Raw genomic sequence first — 13,368 nt, forward strand, 5'->3', positions numbered from 1 at the left:
AAAAAAAATAAAAAAGAAACATTATAATATTGATCCTATTGATTCAGGAACTAAATTATTCAAAAGGCTAAAGTTTAAGGAAAAGTTCTCCCTAAGTATTTCTTAAACCCCTTGCTCCAGTATTTAAGAACTTTTTTTAAAAAAGGTAAGAGGTATGGAAATACAATGGAGGGATAAAATTGTTCAAAGTACAGTGGATACATCTAGGGAATTATTACAAAGAAACCCCCTCATAGTATTAATGTATGCTAATTTAAAAAAGAAAAATATTACAAATAGTTGAAAGTACTGCTCCTTCCACATATACACATATGTGTGCACATACACACATGTACACACATGCATACTCTTCCATCTTACCTAAAGACTTGCAGACTGAAATGGTTGCCTCTTCTAACAGCTTCAACTCAGTACTGCAGAGACAAAGAAGAAAATAACGTATAACCACAATATTAAACATCTGTTAAATACTAAGTATCAAAGGAATATATAAATGAGAGAAAAATAAATAAGAAAACATGGGAAACAAAATCAGCAATAAGAAATGAAGCTTCAATTTTCAATGTAGTTAAGAAAATTAACCTTCACTATGAAAGTGCTCAGAGATGGGTTTAGGTGGAAGAAAACCAAAAAATTCAAGACAGGCACTCCAAAGTAGTGAGCACAAAGTAGGAGCTCCATTTGTCCAATTCTAAAGAAGAACTGCTAATAAAATTATAATTATTTAGAAAAATGTCAGCATTTTTAGGAGATATACATTGTACCATTGACACCTGCAATACTCTATCAGTTAAAAAGAAAATGAAGGCGAGAATACATATACAAGCTTCAACAATTTTCAAATATATAAAAGGACACAGACATACACAGATGGAGACAAACATACAGAAACAGATGTGGACACAAAAGGCACAGACAGACAAAGATGGACAGAAGTCTTTAGAAGAAACCCTTTGGAAAAGGTTTACGCTTAAATTTGGCAATCATTTCTTAGACAGGACACCCAACTCATAGTGCTCTCATTTATTTGTAATATATTATTTAGCCTTAAAAGGGATAAGGGTGGTTGGACATGGCTTTTTCTAGAAAACCTTTGATCATGTAAGATCAAGTAAGTATCCAATCATAAAACTGAGCGTGTGTGTGTGTGTGTGTGTGTGTCAACTGTTTCTTCATCGTGGTGTGTGTGTGTGTGTGTGTGTGTGTCAACTGTTTCTTCATCGTGGTGCTCCCAGGCTAGCATAAAGCAGATATTTAGTAAAAACTGTATAAATGAATATCACTATCTTGTACTTCTTGTGAAGATGACAAAATTATTTCTTCTTGCTCCTCAAGAAACTTCCTACATTCAGCCTTCAAGTTTAAATTTTTGTTAAAATATTTTAAAGATAATTGGATATAAATCTCAGTGGTAGTGCTTATTTATCCTAGAGGGCACGAGATGGGTTTAAATATCGAGCACAGTGTAGTGGGGTCTGGGGGAGGGATTTTAAAGATGTTTACTTATTTCCAAATGTAAATAGCTGATCTTTCTTGGTCATAATGATCTCCTTTCCCTTTGAAAGCTCCCCCTTGTGGTGAGCCAGCTAGCACTTGCAGTTATGTACAAGCCTGGCTCTTAGTACCTGGGCCAGTATTGCCCCCACCTCCTGAGCAATCACCACTTCTGGGCTAAAGCATCTTCGGTTCTCTATGAAAACAGGAAAAGTGCATTGTTCACTCACATATCCCACCATGACTGGTTTCACTGGAGGAAAACACTTGGTAATTATCTGTTCAATAAAGGACTTGCAGGGTTCTTTCGCAATGTGCCTGTAATTTCTGCACTCTGAAATATTTCTATAAAAGAAATCAGCCAGGCACACTTCTGCCAAAACCAACACACTAATTGTTATAATAGAATTTCTTTCCTCTCATCCCTCCATTCTCTAGTTTCTTGAAACATGTAGGAATAATCTGCTTTCCCATTTGCTTGATTTAGAGCCATAATGAGGTGGTAAGCAACTGGGGTGGTTAGTAACTGTTGCTGCCTGTTATAGGCATCTATGCACAGTACTGTTTTAGTTAAACAAATGAGCTCAGATGTTCTGGCAGCAGGCAACTAACAAATCATCATTTGCCGTAAATAAAAGTAAAATGGTATTGCAAAAATATGCCAATGTTTCCAAGACAATTACAATTAGAAACCAAGTGTTGATTCAGAAGGCAGATTTGGAGCACTGGAAACATACAAAGAGGAGATTTTAAAAAGGAGAAAATATTCATACTAATTCAGATTAAGTAAATTAGTACCACACAGAGTACTTCAAATGTGCTATATACATAAAATCCAAATCTACATAGTCAATTAGAAAACTGTCCACAGTGAGAGGTTAGGGATCAATACTTAAAATGAGTAATCTATTAGTTGAACTTTTCACTAAACAAACTAAATGCTAGATAAACAACCATATTGATCTAAGACCAGATATGATTCTATCTGAAGTAATATGGCACACAAGAGACCTTCTTCTCAGACCATGACCATAATTCTGGCAGCAGCACAAATGGAGTCACAGAACAGTAATCTCATTTTTGCTGGTGACATCCCAATGAACAATGGAACTAAAGGGACTAGAAAGCTATGCCCAAGGATCTCATACATACCTCCCCATAAGAAAATCTGAAATAGGGATGGGGATTTTTCTAGTTTTTAGAATCTTCATTGGGCTTCCCTAATCAATTAATCAATTTTTTTTATGTATTCACTCTCTTATTTTGATTTCATAAATCTTTAGGGAGAAATCTGTTATCAACACCAACCTCAAATTCTATACACATTCCTATAAGACTTCCGCTATAGAACTACAGCAAGAAATATCAAAAATACAGTCAAACTTCATCTAAGTTTCAAACAATTATAGTAATTTATGCCACCTTCAATGAATCTGACAACATACATCGTAACAAAGTTAAGTTACTGGGGTATAAATAAAAGAGAAGACAGGCAAGGTAAAACAGATCAAGAGAATGAGGAATCTTTATGTTTCTTATTGTAAAAATACTGTACAGAGGGGTTACAGTTACATGAGTAAGGTAATGAGTACATTTCCTATCGAGCATTGTTACCTCTTCCTTTGTTTTTCCCCTCCCATCCCTTCCCTCCCCATCTCCCCAACTCCTCCCCCTCCCCAAGGTGTAAAGTTTGTTTTCAACATAGTGTCTTGTACATCTCATTGTTACAATGGGTCAACCTGTATCCTTATTTCAGCATTTTGTTATTTCCCTTCCTCTCCCCAAATTAGAAAAATGTATATACAAGATGTAGGGCACCGACATCAAATACAAGGGTTATACTGTGGGGGAAAAACATTCAAGCGAAACAAAAAAAAATCATAGTATAAGTTAAATACATTAAATGATGGTTAGATGCCACGAAGTAGGTGGCAATGCCTTAACCGTATGTGTGTTGTCAGGCCCAAGGGCCTCTTCCATCCTTGTCAAGAGGAGTGCTAATCTCTCCTTTCATACATACAATCTTTCATACAAGAATCTTTTTTAAATATATATCTTTACTGTAAAAGTGATGAACGGGAGATTATAGTTACATAAGTAAGGTAATGAGTACGTTACTTTTCGTTTTGTTTTATTTTGTTGGTTGTGGGTCTTTAACTCTGGACTTGGGTACTGTCCCTGCGCTCTTCAGTTCAAGGAGAGCCCTCTACCACTTGAGCCACAGCGCCACTTCTGGTTTTCTGGTGGTTTTATTGGAGATAAGAGTCTCATGGAGTTTCCTGCCCGGGCTGGCTTTGAACTTCGATCCTCAGATCTCAGCCTCCTGAGTAGCTAGGATTATAGGCGTGAGCCACCAGCACCCGGCTGAGTACTTTTTAAACACTGTTACCCCCTTCCTCATTTTCTCCTGCTTTCCCCTTGCTACTCCCCTCCCCTCTCCCCCATTGTATAGTTCATTTCCAACACAGTGTATCATTGTTGATTAGTTCACCCTTTTGCCCTGCTGTTTCTGTTATTCCCTTTCCCTTCCATCAATCAGATAAATTTATATACAAGACAAAGGATACAGAAAACTATGACAGAAATAAAACTGCCTACAGAACATAATGAGAACCTATACTCAGAGCTCAAAAATTAAATCCCCCCCAAAAAATAATCCTCAAAAAACCACCCCATTATCAAGTGGGCTAAAGACTTAAAGACAGACTTCTCTGAAGAGGAAATAAGAATGGCCAATAGATACATGAAGTAATGCCCAACATCTCTGGCCATAAAAGAAAGCAAATCAAAACAATATTGAGATTCTATCTTACCCCAGTAGGAATGGCCATTAGTGAGAAATCCAATGAACAACAGATGCTGGTGGGGATGTTGCCATAAGGGAACACTACCACACTAATGGTGAGAGTGCAAACTTGTTCGGCCACTCTGGAAAGCAGTAAGGAGGTTCCTCAAAAGACTAAACATAGAGCTCCCCCATGACCCAGCAATCCCACTCCTGGGCATTTACCTAAATGACCACAAACAAGGCCATACTAATGCTACCAGCACAACCATGTTCAATGAAGCATTATTTACCATAGCTAAGATATGGAACCAACCTAGATGCCCCTCAGTAGAAGAATGGATCAAGAAGATGTGGTATATATACACAATGGAGTTCTATGCTTCCATCAGAAAGAACGACATTGCCCCATTTATAAGGAAATGGAAAGACCTAGAAAAAATTATAATAAGTGAGGTAAGCCAGGCCCAAAGAAAAGTAGGTTGCATGGTTTCCCTCATTTGTAATAACTTGAATATGCCTGTGATATTCTTAACAGGAGATCTCAATAGCCCAATTGCTAAGTGCCTAAGACCATATATAATGAAGTGTATCAACATGAACTCCAAGAATTGGAAACAAGAATCTTAATATACTTTTTCCTAAATGTAATGAAGGGTCATTATACACAAAAAAACCCACACACTCTCAAACCGCACAAAGCAGCATGTGTCCCAAGTATGCCTCCTACCATCCTGAAAATTGTAGCAAAATGAAAAACATTAGAATAGTGCCTCTACCAACATATATGTAAGACTCAGAAGAGTTTCCCCACTGCAACTTTATTATTATCAAGTAGTTGTACCAAATAGTTACAATTCCATTAAGTCAGGTCATAAGAACCACTGTTGCTAAGCATTAGGCCACAGACTCAGATAAAGAACAATTGTCTGGGGGCTCAGTGGTAGAATCCTTGCCTTGGATTCGATTCCTCAGCACCACATAAGCAGAAAAAGCCAGAAGTGGCACTGTGGCTCAAATGGTACAGCACTAGCCTTGAGTTGAAGAGCTGAGGGACAGTGCCCAGACCCAAAGTTCAGGCCCACAATCAACAACAACAAAAAATGTCTGTCACTAAATTAGAACACAGACATCTTTAAAAAGTCTACTAATATTCCACTAAAATCATATAGTGTAGAGAGCTGCGTGCAGCCGCACCTTAAAGATGGCTCCGGCTTCCGCCCTCTGCCTTCCCGATGGCAAGTGCTCTCTATGGTAAACAACTCCTTATTTGGCTAAGGCATAGAATCTGGCTTGCTTCCGCGTACCTGGACCTATTGATGGCTCCCACGTGGCATATCAGGGTTGGTTACCCAGTGGGTACTTAAGGTTGTGTGGGATTCTCCACGGGGTCAGAAGAATGCTCAAAGGTCCTGAATAAACTGCTGAGAGAAGAGCTCGGTGTTGCGTCTTTCTTGCTGGTCAAGACGGACGCGACAATATAGCAAATTAAAATACTAAAGATTTCCAACAAGAATGAAACAGGATGGATTTGCAACTGGTCATTTCAAAACATGTCCACCAAGCATATTACCTCTGGATTTAAACATTGACATTAATTAACAAAATGGCCAAACTGCATGTGAATTGTCTATTATTAGCCAGTTACTGAAAATGCTGTGTTCCTCAATATGATGAAGAGTACGGATTATACAACTACATATTTAAGTTCCAGTACTTCATTCCCTATTAGAACAATCTACCTATACACATTACTAAATTGAAAATCTGATCCCTCTTCTGCAAAATACAAGGACACTACTGTCTCACAGGATAGCTGTGAGAGCCATATAACAATGTGTAGAAGGCATCTAGCACACAGCTCAATCACTGTGAATTCTCTAACCTTCAATTAACTATAAAACAAAATACAAGTATTAAAGATAATTTTCAAATATTTATTCCTTAATAACAGCAAATAAGTTACTAACCTTACACTGGAAGGAAGTAGGAAACATCATTAGTGGTTAACATTTTGAAATAGTATCAAAGCAGCTGTGTCAAAGGGCTATTGGTAACAACTGGTTGGGGTAGTGCCCACTTCTAAATCCAGAATTTAGGAAGGCACACTCAGGAGGATCACAAACTTGGCAGCTACATATATAGTAAAAACTTTGGTCTCAAAACAAACTATATGGACATGTCAAAATAAAACCCCCTAATATAACTAACATATCAATTTAAAAATGTAAAAAAATTGGTGAACAAAAATACATTTCACATTATGTGTATATGCTTCTTGTTTGTTTATATTATTTTTTGAGACAGGGACTTACCAGTAGTCCAGTCTGGCCTTGAACCTGGCAATTCTATTGCCTTAGCCTCCCAAAAGCTGCTTTGATTTCTATTGACATTAAAGTTTTATTGCAATAGAAGTATGGTGAGTTATAATGGATAGCAATATTTCTCATTTACTTGGCAAAACTCCTCAGTATTAAGTAGCAAATACTTAACATATAAAACTTCACAGTTCAGGCTGGGAAGGTGGTTCAGTGGTAGAGTGCTTGCCTTGCATGCATGAGGCCCTGGGTTCAATTCCTTAGCACCACATAAGCAGAAAAAGCTGGAAGTGGCGCTGTGGCTCAAGTGGTAGAGCACTAGCCTTGAGCTAAAGAGCTGAGGGACAGCGCCTAGGCCCAGAGTTTAGGCCCCACAACCAGACCCCCCCCAAAAAAGAAAGAAATCTTTGTTTTCTGTGGGGCTTTTTTTGCTAAACTGCATTTTTATGTTTTTAATGTACTTTATTTTTTATTATAAAGGTGATGTACAAAGGGATTACAATTACATGAGTCAGGTAATGAGTAAATTTTCTTTCTTGCAGAGTCTTCCCTTTCCTCTCTCTCCTAGTCCTTTCCCCTGATATCCACCCACAACTTGTATAGTTCACTTTTTTTGGGGGGGGGGATCCTGTCGTGGGGCCTGAACTCTGGGCCTGGGCGCTGTCCCTCAGCAATTCAGCTCAAGGCTAGCGCTCTACCACTTGAGCCACAGCACCACTTCCGGCTTTTTTCATTTTGCTTATGTGGTGCTGAGGAATCGAACCCAGGACCTCTGGCATGCAAGGCAAGAGCTCTACCACTGAGCCACCTTCCCAGCCCGTATAGTTCACTTTCATCAGAGTCCAGTGAGCTCCACTGCTGCACTTTTTTACCCATTTTTCCTTGAATTCTGTGCCTAACCCCTATCCTTCGAAAGATAGACACACATACCATACATAAAGGGGTGACATTGATCAAGATATATCGTATTCATAAATTGCTTTGTTAAATGTAATTCCTTTGTACAGCAATTTAAAATAATATAAAAATTTTAAAAAGAGGGCTGGGAAGGTGGCTCAGTGGTAGAGCGCTTGCCTTGCATGCATGAGGCCCTGAGGTCAATTCCTCAGCACCACATAAGCAAAAAGACAAAAGCTGGAAGTGGTGCTTGGCTCAAGTGGTAGAGCGCTAGCCTTGAGCTGAAGAGCTGAGGGACAGTGCCTAGCCCAGAGTTCAGGCCCCACGACCGGACCCAAAAAAAAAATTTTTTTAAAAAGAAAACAGAACCATGAACAAAATAAAAAATAAATTAAAATGTTTTTTAAAAAGAGATCTCTTATTTCTGTATCTTGGAGTTTGTTTATATAAATATAAGGAGGTTAGATAGGCATCATGCCTTTGCTTTTCTCCCCTAAGAGTATCCTCTTTTGGTATCACTGTGTGTGAGTGTCTAGAATCCATTTTTTGCCAGTCCTAGGGCTTGAACTCAGGACCTGGGCACTGTCCCTAAGCTGCTTTTTTGCTTAAGGCTAGCATAGCACTCTACCACCTGAGCCACAACACCACTTCTGGCATTTTCTGTTTATATGGTACTGAGGAATCAAACCCAGGGCTTCAAGCATGCCAGACAATCACTCTACTACTAAGCCACATTCCCAGCCCTAGAATCTTGTATAATTTATCATATCCCAGTGTATTTTGCATCTAACTTCTACATATCACAGAAAACAAGTGCCATTTGTCTCTCTGAGCTTGTTTATCTCACTAACATGATTCATAACAAGAAATCTTTTTTTTCTTTTTTTTTTCGTCGGTCATGGGGCTCGAACTCTGAGCCTGGGCGCTGTCCCTCAGCTCTTCAGCTCAAGGCTAGCACTCTACCACTTGAGCCACAGCACCTCTTCTGGCTTTTTCTGTTTATTGAACCCAGGGCCTCATGCAAGGCAAGCATTCTACCACTGAGCCACCTTCCCAGCCCATAACAAGAAATCTTAAGGACAGTATGCTGTCTGAAAAAGAGGCAATCTCAAAATGTTACACATTGTATAATTCCATTTCCATAGTATTCCTAAAATAAAAGTAGAGATAGAAAAAAATGGATTCATGGCTGCCAGGAGATAGGGATAAGGAGGAAAGGCCAAAAGAAAAAGCACAAGAGAGGGTGGGAAGTTGGCTCAGTGGTAGAGCGCTTGCCTTGCATGCCTGAGACCCTCAGTTCGATTACTCAGCACCACATAAACAAAAAGAAAAAAGCCGCAAGTGGCGCTGTGGCTCAAGTGGTAGGGCGCTAGCCTTGAGTTGAAGAGCTGAGGGACAGTACCCAGGCCCAGAATTCAGGCCCCATGACCGGACCCAAAAAAAAGAAAGAAAGAAAAAGCACAAGATAGTTGTCAGGTTGTAACAGTTCTGTATCTCGGCTGTGGCAGTGGTTTTATGAATCTACACATATGATAAAACACATGTAAATCAATGTATGTTTGTATGTATGTATAACCAATCATAGAAATCTCAATAAGCTCTGGGGATTGTAACAATTTCAATCTCATTTTGATGCTTTAATGAAGATCTAAGAGTAAGAGAAAACTGACCAAAGGATTCTAGAAATTTCTCTGTATATTAAAAAAAAAAAATCTGGGCTGGGAATGTGGCTCAGTGGTAGAGTGCTTGCCTAGAGTTCAATTCCTCAGTACCACATAAACAGAAAAAGCTGGAAGTGGAGCCATGGCTCAAGTAGTACAGTGCCAGCCTTGAGCTGAAATGCTCAGGGAGAGTACCCAGGCCCAGAGTTCAAGCCCATGGCTAGCAAAAAAAAAAAAAAACTACATTATTTCAAAAGCAGTTTAAATAGTAGACCATTTAGTTATAGAGTTATCCACATTTGCAAGAAAATGTTAAGTATACACATCTTTATACATGGTATTGCAAAAACAAGATTATGCTATGTAATTTAGCTTTAATCACTTGAGAGGTCCTTTTCTATGTTTATAAACATATAATCATGTTTAATGATTGTCTCTGCATGCTGATATGGCATTTTTTTATTTATTTATTCAAACTCCTCATTGTGAACATTTACATTATTAGCAATTTTCTATCATAAATAATGCTACAAATATCTTTACATATCTTTCTACATATATTCATGAAATTATGCAATTATCTCAACATGAACTCTAGAAGTGCATTTGCTATGTCAATGAATGCTTCCATTCTAATGAGTTTCACAAATTACATGATGGAAAGACTTAACCAATTACCTAACACTGACTTATAACCTCTCATAATGTTAAATTTGCAAAATTGCAAATACATCTTTTGACACCAAATCTAGTTATTTTTATACTTATATACGCATATGCTGACAGTAAATAATCAGAAAACATTCTATTGCAAATATAGATTTCTTCTAAAATATTCTACATGGCCTTCATAAAGGCGTTCATTAAGGCTAGGATGTCTAACTAGTAAATTGCTACCAAGTTATTGCAAACTTAGAACAAATTCCATTCAGCACCACCTAAATTCTTAAGTAGTATCAGTCAATTTTTGCATTAAATATTATGGGAGATGGAGTATACTGAAATATATAATTTACAAAGTGGTTTTAACTGCACATTACAGCATGACAAACAGCTCCAGTTATAACTTCAGTCTAGTGAACAGAATTGGATTTGACAGGAAACATTTTAAAGTGTAGCCAATATTAAGTAAAAAGTTATGGATGTTTTATTATAAAGACAGATGATCAATTGTAAGCTACTGAAGCAGAAAGTATTTCCAAATGTCATCAGCCACAATTCAGGTGACAAGAACAAAATTATCCTGGTCTTGATGGATACATCTGTCTGTCCACAACCACCTCAGGGGACATATCTCACCAGTTCAAAGTGAAAGAACAAAAGACCAGAGCTCAATGTTAAAGCACACAATCCTTTCACTGGTCAACAGAGTATATCATTGTTAAATGTCAAGCAATTTTCCAAAACTGATGAATAAACAGCAACAAAAATTTGTTGTCGTGGAATAAACTTACTTTCATATGAAAACTGTAGCCCTAGAATTCAAGTTTCTACAACCAAAATAAACACATAACATGAATCTCAGATTAAACAATATTCCTGATAACTGTCACATCTGAAAATGTGCTAAAATTATTTACAGGAAGTTTTATCTGGTATTATCAGGTGAGACAGGATACAATCTGCAAGGAAATACAAGTAATTAATAAAAGCAGCACAGTAAAACTGGTGACTTAATGATCAGCAGTATTATTAATGGAGTCAATATGTAGCACCAGGAATTGTTTGTACTCCTTTAGTGGCTTCTATCTTTCAGTGCTTTTTTCCTATGTCCACACTGTCTCTCTCTTCCTGTCAACCCATCTTTCTCCTTCTGCTTCATCTGCTCAAACTGGATTTTTAAGTAACATCAGAGGTACCATGGCTTCAGCCTTGAAGGATTAAAGAAAAAAATAAGGGATTGACACTACTCTGAGTGTTTTACTCCTATTTCCTGCATGGGAAATTGCAGGAATTGTTTCCCTCCCCCTCACCCTTTTTCTTTCCATTCTCTTCCTACTTTATCCACACTAAAATAAATACTTGCTAAAATTTTTGAGAGGAAAAACAAAAAGAAGGCTGAATAATATGTAATCTTAGAAAAGAAGGAAATCAAGCCAGGCACTGGTGGCTCACACCTGTAATCCTAGTTACTCAGGAGGCTGAGATCTGAGAATTGCGGTTCAAAGCCAGCCCGGGCAGGAAAGTCCTTGAGACTCTTATCTCCAATTAGCCCCCAGAAAACTGGAAGTGGTGCTGTGGTTCAAGTGGTAGAGCACTCACCTTGAGCTGAAGAGCTCAGGGACAGAGCCCAGGCTCAGAATTCAAGCCCAACAACCAACAAAAAAAAGGAAATCAATTGATAGAGAAAGATACTACAACCTAAAAATAACTTATCCAACAAAAAGTATCTTGATTATTAGTCTATTTTCTGCTACTTATAAGGAAATAACTGCAGCTAGCAGTTATTTAATGCATAATTTTGAAGCTGAAAGTCAAAGATTGTACAAGCCCCTCACTCTGGCTTCGAGTTAAGAGTTCCCTTGGCTGGGACACATGAGGGCAGATGGCATCATAGTGGAATCACATGTACAGGGAGATCAGATAGATGGAAGGCAAGACAAGAAGCCAGAAGAGGGGGAGGAGCCAATAACATCCTCTCATAGCATCTCTTCTCTTAAAAAGTCCCACCAACTCTTCAAGGAGCCACACTGGGGACCAAGCTCCTAATACCAACCCTTAAGAGCAAACCACATCCAAACTATAGCACCACATACAATTAGATTTTCTTTAAAGTTCTTTACGCTCTATAGAGAAAAATGGTTCATTTTTAAAATACTGAACCAAGTAATTATACATTTAGCCAACCTTCATTGATCTTAATTTTCCTATCTCAGAAGTTTGAGATTGTTTAGCTAAAAATAAGTTGAAAGTAATCTTTATGATGTATCTTAAAGCATATTTTTCAAGAAGGGAAAAGATTTGGGAAAATATTGTTGAGGCAGGCACCCATGGCAAGTGCTTATAATCATAGCTACTCTGGAGCTGAGAGGGAAGTTCAATGCCATTATAGGCAGACAAGTTCACAAGGCCCTATCTGCAAAAAAAAGCAAAAAACAGGGACGGAGGCATGGCTCAAGTGGAAGAGCACCAGTTAAGCAAGCTCAGGGCTCTGAATTCAAACCCATTATCATCTCAATTTTTTAAAATATTATAGAAAAGTTTACAAAAGAAACATACTTGTTAGTGGTTCACACCTATAACTCTAGCTATTCAAGAGGTTAAGATCTGAGGATCTGGGTTTGAAGCCAGCTCAGATAGAAAAGTCCATGAGACTCTTATCTCCAATTAAGCATCAAAAAGCCAAAAGTGAGGGGGCTGGGGTGGTGGCTCAGTCGTGGAGAGCTTGCCTTGCACGCATGAGGTCCTGGGTTCGATTCTTCAGCACCACATAATCAGAAAAAGCTGGAAGTGGAGCTGTGGCTCAAGTGTTAAGAGTGCTAGCCTTGAGCTGAAGAGCTGAGGGATAGTGCCCAGGCCCAGAGTTCAGGCCCCACGACCAGCAAAAATAAAAAATAAAAAGCCAAAAGTGACCCAGGGTTGGTAGCTCATGACTGTAATCGTAGCTACTCAAAGGCTGAGTTCTGAGGGTCATGTGCGAAGCCAGAAAAGTCCCCATGAAACGCTTACCTACAATTAATCACTCAAAAACCAACAGTGGAGCTGTGGTCTAAGTAGTAGCCTTTAAAGCAGTAGCCTTTAGCAAAAAAGCTCTGGCCCTTAGTTCAACACCAGGACTGGCGCGTGCGCTCACACACATGCTCACACACACACACACACACACACACACACACACAAAATATGCTGGAACATACTTGTACATTAATTGCTGACATGCAAAATAAATTACTGGACTAACCTACATTTTACATTGTCTGATACATTATTCAAAGTTATCTCAACATGATTGTTTCATTCAACATTTGTTCAAAACTTTCAGAAGCTGACTGTGTAATAGGAGTGTCTTCACTTCACAAGTGGAAGAAATACAGAAGCTACTCAAGCAACTTTGAGTAATGCCACAATGTAAGAATAAAATGCTGGGCATTAGTAGCATGCCTGTAATCCTAGCTACTCAAGAGGCTAAGATTTGAGGATCACAGTACAAAGCCAGTCCAGGCAGGAAAATCCATGAGACTCTTACCTCCAATAAACCACCAGAAAAACTAGAAGT

The 13,368-nt window shown here is 38.5% G+C and overlaps 1 protein-coding gene across 1 annotated transcript in view; it reads right to left on the minus strand.

Annotated features, from left to right (window-relative positions):
* Window positions 1–13,368, minus strand: part of Dym (dymeclin) — a 149,842-nt gene that overhangs the window by 111,564 nt on the left and 24,910 nt on the right. The window contains exon 3 of the mRNA XM_013018882.1: window positions 361–413. Coding sequence (XP_012874336.1) covers window positions 361–413 — 53 coding nt within the window. The remainder of the gene's footprint in view (window positions 1–360; window positions 414–13,368) is intronic.

This window comes from Dipodomys ordii, unplaced genomic scaffold (genome assembly GCF_000151885.1).
Source record: "Dipodomys ordii isolate 6190 unplaced genomic scaffold, Dord_2.0 Scaffold43, whole genome shotgun sequence".
NCBI classification, from domain to species: Eukaryota; Metazoa; Chordata; class Mammalia; order Rodentia; family Heteromyidae; genus Dipodomys; species Dipodomys ordii.